Source organism: Grampus griseus (genome assembly GCF_964374135.1).
Source record: "Grampus griseus genome assembly, chromosome: 8".
NCBI classification, from domain to species: domain Eukaryota; kingdom Metazoa; phylum Chordata; class Mammalia; order Artiodactyla; family Delphinidae; genus Grampus; species Grampus griseus.
The window spans coordinates 100,162,650-100,172,947 of record NC_139002.1 but is presented as its reverse complement, the minus strand read 5'-3'; the positions used below and the strand labels follow the sequence as shown (position 1 = coordinate 100,172,947).

General features: G+C 54.3%; 1 protein-coding gene across 3 annotated transcripts; it reads right to left on the bottom strand.

Moving 5' to 3' along the window:
• Positions 1-942: 942 nt before the first annotated feature.
• On the bottom strand, positions 943-9,611 carry TMEM109 (transmembrane protein 109). 3 transcript variants are annotated; one of them, XM_082660362.1, is made up of 4 exons: positions 9,501-9,611; positions 3,863-4,107; positions 2,908-3,010; positions 943-2,488 (listed from the first exon to the last, which is right to left on the bottom strand). In XM_082660362.1, exons 2-4 carry the CDS (start codon positions 4,097-4,099, stop codon positions 2,097-2,099), a joined length of 732 nt encoding a protein of 243 aa, XP_082516488.1. In that variant the 5' UTR covers positions 4,100-4,107; positions 9,501-9,611; the 3' UTR covers positions 943-2,096. The 3 variants fall into 3 exon arrangements, with proteins under 3 accessions (XP_082516488.1, XP_082516487.1, XP_082516486.1); XM_082660361.1 differs by lacking the exon at positions 9,501-9,611 and adding an exon at positions 9,298-9,439; XM_082660360.1 differs by lacking the exon at positions 9,501-9,611 and adding an exon at positions 9,103-9,286.
• Positions 9,612-10,298: the final 687 nt, after the last annotated feature.

Here is a 10,298-nt window from a genome sequence, read left to right as displayed (position 1 = left end):
TTCCCCGGGGACTGACTTGCCTCTGCCAAAAGGGACACGACGACGTGTTCGGTTCGCTCCCTTTCGGAAGCTCCTGACCAATGAGGAAAAAGCACCTCCTCTGCCTCACCCCCACCCCACAAGCAGCTCTCCTATAAAGGCATCTGACTCTTGAACCAGAACCAGAATTGCGGGGGGCGGGGACGTAGAGAACCGAGCTCGGGGGTGGAGAGGGGATGAGAGGGGCCAGAAGGGCCAGGTGACAACTACTCTGACAGAGGAAGAGCCCCAGATGCAGGCAGCCCCATCCCTGGGAGAAACCTGTGGGTCTATGAAGAGGGAGGGCTGCTCTCTTTGCTGAGGGAAGGCCTGCCTCCCAGGTCCGGCCTCTGGGCGCAGCCTTGCCCGCCAGGCAGCCTTGGGAGAGGTCCAGAGCGGGGCACCTGGCTGCACGTTAGCCTTTCCTGGGCGGCTTAAAAAGGAAAAACCACACCCAGGCCCCTCCCCGAAATGCCTGATCCAATCTATGCACCGGGTTGAGAACCGCGGCGCAGAACTCCTGTCTGGCGGGGAAGCAGGGAGGGCAGGCAAGCCTCTCTCTGGCTGGGGGACAGCCTTCGCCACTCCTGCACACAGGGCTGGACGGGGTACCCTCCTCCCCCTCCCCCACAAGAACACTATTGCCACAGAGCTGGTCAGTCCTGGAAGTTTGGTAATGGGGGCGCGTGCCCTCCTCATTCCTCACATCCCTGGAGGGAAGGGTGACTGGTACCAGCCTTCTTTCGCACTCCTTTCCTTTCTCCCGCACTCCCTTCCTTTCTCCCGGCTTCACACTACCTGACACCTGCAGGGAGAAGTCGTGAAAGCTGAGCAGCTCCACAGAAATGGGTTTAGCTGGAGAGAAGGCACTCAAAGCAAGCCAGACTTTGAGCAAATACATCTGATCCGGAACTAGATAATAAAATAGCGTGCACTTTATTTAAAACCAACCAAGCGCTGATAAAAATATATTTCACTGCAGCTGTGATTCCATCTCCAACCTCAACAGTAAGAACTGGGCATTTCTCTACTCTTCACATCACATGTGGGGCCTGGCAAAGGAGGCCACCCACCTCCACCAAAGCCTCGAAGGAAGCGTGAGCGCCCTGGTGGGGAGGGTGCAGCCGCAGAGCATGAGAAGGGAAGGGGCTGTGAGGCGCATCTCTGCTGTCTGCTCTGCGCTCCTCCTAGGCAACTCATCAGCGGACTCCCTGGTGGCAGTGATGGAGAGAGAGATGGAGAACTGCCCGGAGCTGCGCAGACAGGACGATGAACCCTCCTTCCTCCTTCAGGGTCTCTCAAACCCCCACAGGGGATCTCATGGCCACCGCAGGGTCCTACTTGCAGGCACGAGCCTACGAAGCAGTCATCTTTTGCTCTGGCTGAAGGGAAAGCAAGATTCTGAGAGGAACCACTTTCCTCTTGACACAAAGCAGCTACAGGGCAGTTTCCTACAAACAGTACGGCAGCGGGCAAGCGGAGGGCCCTGCTGGCTCGGATTAAGGCACTTGTAACAGATTCAATGTACATCCCGGCCCACTTCCCTTCCCCTCAGGCCCCAAATGCCCTGCCTCTTCCCCACGCTGGGCAATGAAGGGGACAGGAGCATGCCCTGAGGGACTGTGGTTTGGTTGGAGTACAGGGCTAGAAGGAGAAGACAAGCAGGAAGGAAGCTGGGGACTTGGCAGGGGAGGAGCTAGAGAAGGACAGGAGAGCAAGAGCGTCGGAGGAAGGCAAGGCAGCCGCTGAGTCACAGGAGGCCCCTGGCAGTGATCAGAGGTGTCTGCCGAGAGGAGGTGCAGAAGCTGGCGGGAGGCCCCCCACCTTCCCCTGGCTGAGACAGGGGGGAGCAGAGAAAGGGTGAGGAGAACCAACCCCAGACAGAGAACCACAGAGGACAGGGCCCCTGAGGACCAGTGGGGGGTGGTCTTTCTCTCTCTCTCGGCTAAGGCGGCTGGTGCAGAGACAGCGTTCGGAGACAGAGCAAGAAAGGGGCAGGGGGCTGGGAGGAGGGCTGTGCGACCCAGAAGCAGCTCGGCTCTTTGGTATGACGAAGGTGGCAGCGTCCGGCGTCCTTCTCACTCCTCCTCCACGCTCCGGGGCCCCTTGGCCGCTCGCCTCTGCCGCCAGCGCAGCTCTTCCACCTGGCGCTCCAGCCCCCGCACCTTGGCCTCCAGCTGGGCCCCCGAGGCCCGGGTGCCAGTGAGCCGGCTCAGCAGGGCGTAGAGCGTCAGCAAGGCCAGGAGGAGCAAGGCCCGGGTGGAAGGGTCGGGCACTGACCTCACCAGGGCCACAAAAGCGGCCAGGAAGAGGGCAAGCTTCAGGCCCCACAGGATCCGCCCCAGCAAGGCCAAGACCAAGCCGAGGAGCAGGGACAGCAGCCAATAGGCAACCAGGGCCCCCGCTCCCCACAGCAGGAAGGTCTGGACTTGGCCGGGACTGAGCTTCAGGCCCTGGGTGAGGTGATCTCCTGGAAGGGGAGAGAGTCACAGAATCAGCCCACCTGGTGCCGCAAAAGGAGAGGTTTGGTCAAGAACCAAAGGCGGGAGGAGCCAAACCCCCTCGCCAAGGAAAACTCCTTTCCCACGGGGTCGTGGAGCTTAAATCTCAGCTCCGGTCCCAGCTGACTGTGGGTAGACTACTTCCCCTGGTTGAGTCTGCTGCATCTATGAAATGGGAGTAACGCTCTGGGCTGTCGGTGACAGTTAGATGGGATGTTATGGCTTAGCACGAGGCGGCCGTTAGCAGCCTGCTCTTATGCTCGTCTCTGGGGAGACCTGGGAGATGCTGAGCAGCCGGGGAAAAGTCTAGACCCTGAAAAGATAAATTCCCACAAACAGGAAGGGACACGCTAAGCTCCAGCTGACCTAACCATTCTCTGCCACTCACCTTCCAGCCCCAAGGCATTCAGCAGCTGTGCGGCAACCCCAGACAGCGTGAAGAAGGCCACAGAGATGGCCGATGAGACCGCCCACATCACCTGAGCCAAGGTCTGTGGGAAGAGCAGAGCATGAGTTGAGTCCGTGATTACTGATGCTCTTCTCTTCTGAGTCTCACCACCGCTGCCCACGAACATCTCCACCTGCCTCTCAGGGGTCCCTTCCACAGCCACCGTCCAGTGCATGGGGATGGACGGTGGGCCATTTCTCCTTCCTGTCTGAACTGGAACCCAGGACACTTGGGCCCTAATTCAACTGATGTGCTGGAATACTTTGGCGGTAGTAGTGGGTGAACGTGGGCATGTGGGGGTGACCATCCAATCCCTGGAGTAGTCACCCTGTAAAACTGGGGTCCTCCTAGCCTCCCAGGGAATCATGAAGGTGTGTGAAGTAACAGCAGTGGAGGGCTAGGATGTTTCAGTGAAAAAGAAGTCAATCAGCTCTTCTATATTATGCATTTTATAAATGATTGTTTCAGCCGTTTAGGACGACCTATCAGAAGTATACACCAGCAGGCTTGGGACGCCATCAGGCAGAAGAGACAGCCCTGCCTAAGAACCCCGAGACACCCTCACCGCCACCTCTGAAGGTGAAAGAATGAACTCAGGTCTTGATATTTTGCCAATTTAAGCCTCTAGGTCAGATTTAGACCAAAGCCAGACTCTATAGTCACCGGTGACGTAGGTTGATAAAGATGGCTCATTTCCCAGCCTTTCTGGCAAGAAAGGGCAGGAATAAGGCAAAGATGGGGGTGGAGCTAAAGGCCCTGGGGTAGGAATGAAACAATGAGAGTGCAAAAGGCCGGGGCTGTCTGGCTTCATTCTGTGGAACTGGGGGCTCTCTCCACGAACAACGGCTCCTCTGTCCTCAGTGCGCGTAGCCACAGCAGGGAACACCTTCCTTACCTCGGAAACTAGGTGCGTGGTTTCTGGCCCAATCCAGGCATCCAAGGTTCCCCGCACAGATCGACCTATCTGGCTCAGGAGATCAACTGGGGCCTCCCTCTTCTGCTGGCCTGGTGGCACGAAGTCTCGATGGGACTGGGATGACGCTGAGTGGAGGAGGACGAGGGCCGCTAGGAACATCAGGACGACTTTGAACAGATGCTTGCCCCGTGGTGAACTGCTGCCTGAGCCTGCCATGGCTGGGTCTGCCAGAGAAGAAGCATGGGGTGAGCGGAGGGCCCGAACCGGCCGAGAAACCCACTGTCCCAAGCATGACGGGCCCCAGCACCCCCCACCGCCCCTCCCTGTTAGCTGACAAAGGCAGAACTCAGATGGGCACAACCATCTCATTCATGGGTTCCTCTCGTACGTTCTTTACCACTTGCATATTAACTAGCCAGCAAGTATCAGTCAATGCCTTAAGGTGGATGAGAAGATCTCTCTAAGGCTTATTCCAGTTCTAAAACCCCGAAGGCCTGCCTTTGTGTCTTAGGTGCTTTGGGTATAAAAAAAAAAAAATTATAAGACTATATGGCTTTGGGCTTTCCTGGCGGCGCAGTGGTTAAGAATCCACCTGCCAATGCAGGGGACATGGGTTCCATGCCTGGCCCAGGAAGATCCCACATGCCGCAGAGCAACTAAGCCCGTGTGCCACAACTACTGAGCCTGTGCTCTAGAGCCCACGAGCCACAACCACTGTTGTGAAGCCTGAAGCCCATGCGCCTAGAGCCCGTGCTCTGCAACAAGAGAAGCCACAACAATGAGAAGCCCTGGCACCGCAACAAAGAGTAGCCCTGCTCACCGTAACTAGAGAAAGTCCACGCGCAGCAACGAAGACCCAAATGCAGCCAAAAATAAAAACAAACAAATAAATAAATTTATTAAAAAGAAAAAGACTATACAGCTTTGTCCTCAAGGAGGTTATAATCTACTTAAGATAAAGCTGATATTTATATTTTAAAAAAACCTTAAAACATAGCACTCGAATAGGATTACCGCTATATAACGATGTAAAGAAAAGGGCTCAGGTGCTCAAATAAGAACCCACTGCACGTAGGTCATTTGCTCTGCAGGACCATCATGTGAGGTGGGCGTTATCCTCCTCGCCAAGGGGAGAGAGGAGAAGAAACTGAGACTTAGGAATTCAGCATTTACCCAAGGACAAAGGCCAGGAGTTAAACCCAAGCTTCCACTTCCAAAACGCAGAAGTGAAGGTGGTTGCTCGTTGGAATCACCTGGAAGCTTCACAAAGTTCTGATACCTCTGCCCCAAGCCCCAAGCTTCTGATGTCACCATCTGGGTGTGGCCTGGGCTTTGACCTGCAAAAGCGCCCCAGGGGATTCCACTGTGCAAAGTTGAGACCCACTGATACAGAGATGACCTCAACTCCCCAGCCCCCAACGTAGGCAAGAAGTTAAAGCACAACTTTTACGGAAAGATATTATTATTATTAACAACAATTTAACCATGCGTCACCTAGCTCGTTTAATCCTCACAACAACCCATCAGTTAGGTGTTGTTCTTATCCCCCATTTTCCTGATGAAGAAACTGAGGGAGGATAAGTAGTAAGCGGGAGAGCCAGGATTTGAATCCAGGTGCATCTGACATCAGACCCGCTCACACATAGCCCTGCGTTGTATCCTCTCCAACTTCAGTCTCAGAAGCGACTTGGAAAGTCCTACAATAGATTATTCATGAGCTAAAACAGACTTGACATCTACCAATCCACTCCATGAATTACTGGTGACAATTCACTTAACCACTCTGTGCTCTGATCTCATCTGTAATGGGATACTGTAGGCAAATTAAGACCCAACAAGTATCGACTCATTGAAGTACCTACGCTGGATTCGGCCAAGAAAAACGTTTTCAGTTCCAACTTCTATTTGCCACCACGCTTGAGAAAAGTCAAATGGCACCAGCAAATCCCATTCTTTTCCAGGCTCAGAGATGAACCTGCAGTTCCAGGGTGTTTCTGTGATTCAGACCTGATGAGCGGAGAGGATAAGCCATGTCGCTGAGGTAGGAACAGCCAGGTGTTTGAAGTTTTTGTAGTTACCAGGGCACTACGGGAGTCGGCCAGAAATCTGGAGCCATCAGGATGGAGGAGAGCGAAGAGAAGATGTTCCCATTCTTGTTTAGTGGGAAGGAGCAGGGTCCAAGAAGGGGTTATAGAAATATCACACTCGGGGCACTTTCTGGCCCAGAAACAGCTGCTCTAAGTCCCTCCTGAGGCCTGTAGGTAAAGCAGGGCTGCAAAACATGCAGTTCATAGGGAACGACCTCAGGCTGGGAAGCCTTCTCCTCCTTTTGGCACAAATCGAGAACCAGATGGTTCCTGCCTGCCCGTGGTCAGAGACGAGGAAAGCATGGGTCAGTTCCTGGTCTATCTGGGTCATGACCACACTGGGGACATAAAGAGCAGGGCTGCTATATTGGGTGGCTTCTATATCCAAGGACCTCCACCAGGAGGGATCAGATGTCGTGTCCTCCTTTCTGGAAGGTCAGGGTGACATGAGCTGCTGCCCCCTTGGCAGACTTCTGCATTCTTTGCCAGCCTCGACTTTCAGGCGGCCGTTTGCTCCAGTCGAGGGGAGCTGGGGGACCTTGAAATAAACTCTCCACAGGGAGGCTGGCATGGCAATGCCAGCTGACCTTCCAAAGGGCACCGGAAACCAAATCTAACAGGATTCTGGAGTGTGCCCTTTGCAGATAAGAGAGCAGATTCCTGGCTCGTCCCTTTCATCCAATTGTTTGCTTTAACAGGATTCTTTCTCATTTCTTTTTTTTTTTTTAACATTTTTATTGGAGTATAATTGCTTTACAATGGTGTGTTAGTTTCTGCTTTACAACATCTTTCTCATTCTTCAGCAAGAGTCTAACCCACCGCCATTACGCCTCCTCACTTCAGCCCCATCAAATACTTTTTTTTTTTTGCGGTACGCGGGCCTCTCACTGTCGTGGCCTCTCCCATTGCAGAGCACAGGCTCCGGACGCGCAGCCTCAGCGGCCATGGCTCACGGGCCCAGCCGCTCCGCGGCATGTGGGATCCTCCTGGACCAGGGCACGAACCCGTGTCGCCTGCATCGGCAGGCGGACTCTCAACCACTGCGCCACCAGGGAAGCCCCGATCAAATACTTTTAACAAAGAGAAGCCATGGTAGTCAGGAGCCGAAGCAGTCTTGAGCTCTGAGAGGAAGGATGTCTTAAACGTCTTCACCTCCTGCAATGCCTGACCTCAGAAAAATAGCAGGCACTCAACAACCACAACAAACTGTGTGTGTGTGGTGTGTATAGTGTGTGTGGTGTGTATAGTGTGTGTGTTGCTTTATAATTTACAAAGCGCTTGTTCTTTCACCACCTCATTTAACTCTTATAAGAATCGTATAAGATACTGCTACTCTCCACGTTTTACTCAGAAAACAATGGCTTGGAGACATCAAGTGACTTGTTAAAGTACACGCATCGGGACTGGGACTTGACTCCAGAACCCAGGATCTAAACCTTGCCCTTTCGCTCCTTCCACACCTCCACTCTGCCTCAGTAAGACATGGTCCCTGCCCTCAAGGTGCTTCAAGTCCTGCCCCCAGATCAACAATCACAAAGTTAGAGGACTAACTACCCAGACTTCCACGAGGAGGCCACCCACCAGAAGATGACCCACCTGCTGGGCTCACACGTCATGGCTCTACAGCGAGACGTATGAGGACAGCAGAAAATTGGGACTAGACCTGCCACTTTTGTTCAGGCAGCTGCAACGGGGCTCAGGAAGGGACGGGCTGAGCCGGGGAAACTGAACTATGGTAGTGCGGAGCCACATATGTTTAGCTGTGGTTTGCTAAGAGGGCGGGGTGGGGGGCGGTCCCCACTCCCCCTGCCAAGGCTCCTTCCTCCGGTAGCTTCCTCTTGCGCTATGAATCACGACGTGGCAGGAGGGGCAGCTGACTTAGTACCCTCTGCCGGCTCTGATTTCCCCATTATTGAGGAACTTGCCCCTTTGGAGCAGCGGTTCTCGACTCCGGTTGCCCATCAGAAGGGCCTGAGCCGGTTTAAGCTAGAGGGTCTGCCCCACCCCACCCCGGGGCTTCCTTACTCCGACCCTCCCCAGAGACGGGCTCAGGCTTTTGTTTTTAGAGCTCCCCGGGGATTTCTGATGCATAACGGGACAGCTGCCACAAATGGTCCGCAGCACAGGGAAGAGTCTACTTCGGGCAAAGCCCCCAGAGTGCAGCATTGGGCAGAGGACTCTAGACTTCCTTCTGTCCCAAGCTCAATTCTGTCACACACTAAAAGCCACTACCTTCTGTCTTATCACTTAACCTGTCTGAGTTTCAGTCTCCTCAAATGTAAAATGGGGTTAAGCAAGGTTATGAGTTACCGCAAGGAGTTAACATGTTTCTGCAAGAACTTTGTAAACTGTAAACATCTATAGGAACGTTGCAGTACACAAATCGCCAATATACCACTCACTGCATTGTAGCATCATTTACCAGTTTCTATGCCTGGCTCCCCCATTAGACTTTGAGCACCTCCTCGTCAGGCTTAACTTTTCTTGTAATCTCCAGCGCCTAGCACAGAACAATGACTAATAAATGCTTGTTAAATGAGTATTAGAAGCCCGCCAAGAAGCGGTGAGGGTGGCAATGGAGAGCCATGGAGAGGTGCGGAGAGGAGGCTATTTTAAAGTTGATCCAAATATGCAGCGGCCACCCGAAAAGCACAGCTGCGTGGAAAGGAAGCTGCTAGACCGGGTGAAGCTGCCCCTGAGAAGAATGAAGTCAGCGTCCCAGCAGGTGGGGGCAGCCCCCCGCTAAACCCCTGACAGCTGCTGCTGCCCAGCAACTGTTTGGGGGCCGGGCGACGGGCAAAGGGGCAGCCTCCCAGGCGCACGACGCCTTCCCCAGGACCCAGCCTCCCCGAGACAGGGTGTCAGTGGCGTGCATGTGCTATTTCGAACCGCGTGTCCCCTGCCAAGCTTGCTGGGTGGCGTCACCGGCAAGGGATGCGGCGCGGCCCAGGGGTTCGGGGTATCCCAAAGGGCTCGGAGCGGGGCCGCGGGAGGCTGGGCCGTGGGCGGGAGTCGGGGGCGAGGGGCTCAGCGCTGGCCTCGTCCCCCAGCCTGACAACCACCCGGCCTTGACCGGATCTCGGCGCAGCGCTGGGAACTCTTCTCCCCGGAAACACGCGCCTCCCCTGTTACCTACTAACGACGCCCCCTGTTGCATAGCAACGAGGATCCGAGTCCCCAGTTAATCTCCCCGCCGCGCGACGTCGGAGCCCTCTCTACTGGTGCTCGCCAGGCCTCGCGGCTCCGCCCTGGTCCCGCCTGTAGCGGCCGCCGCCGCAACCCAGTCCCGGGTACAGCCCCGGAGCCCCGGTCTCGGGTCGCACTCACCGGGCTCCGGCCACAGCTGTTCTTCACGTGCAACTTCACTAAAACGCGCCACTAAAACCGCGCCACTAAAGCCGCGCCTCAATACTGGGGCGTTGGTTTATCGTCTGCGCACGCGCGAGGCGGGATGCGCCCACGGACCCGCAGGCCTCCCTCACAGCCCAAACCTGGTGCCGGTCAGCGCATGCGCCCTACCCTCTGATTACCTTTTTTTCCCAAGCATTCCCACGGAGAGAAGAATGGGGTCGGAAGTTCGAGCTGGGAACGGAAGTCTCTGGCAGGAAAGGGGAAAGAGGTGACTATATCTGGGCTATAGCGTGGATAAACTGGATCTTTGGATTTGGAGTGGAAGCTTATCCGCCTCTAAAAGGCCCCTTGGCATTTCGGGGAATGTAGTTCTCCAGCTACGTGGTGCCTCCTGGGGCATTGTGGGAAATGTAGTTCTAGAGGCGCCTCAGAGCACCTGGTCTTTTGAGAAACTTTTCGCGCTAAAAAAGCACAAAGGGAAAGGGTGTTAGAGGAGCAGTAAGAGGCGCACAACCGGGAAAATGCATCCTTTCCTTCTGAGAGCATTTCCACACCCAAACTCTGCAGATGGCTGCTAAATGTTCTCCGAATTTTAGAAAGGGAAGGGAATCTACTCCCAGACCCATTTCTATATATATATATATATATATATATATATATATATATATATATATATATATAAGGCAGCATTATGAGGGGGAACGCCAGGGGATTTGGAATGAAGTGATCTTTGGTCTGCTTTGTGATTCTAGCAGGTCACTTCATCTCTCTGGATCTCCTTGTTTCAACTTTGCTATTGTTAGAAAGAAAACTATAGGCTCGAAATGGAGTCACATTGCTAGGACAAGCCCCCAAACCGGGGATTAATACCTGACCTAGCTGAACTTTCAACCTTCCCCAGAAATGTAGTCTTAACTAGTCGGTCAGGAATTTTTTGGTCAGCACCAATGAGGCAATCTGTCACATGGGCTCTCTCT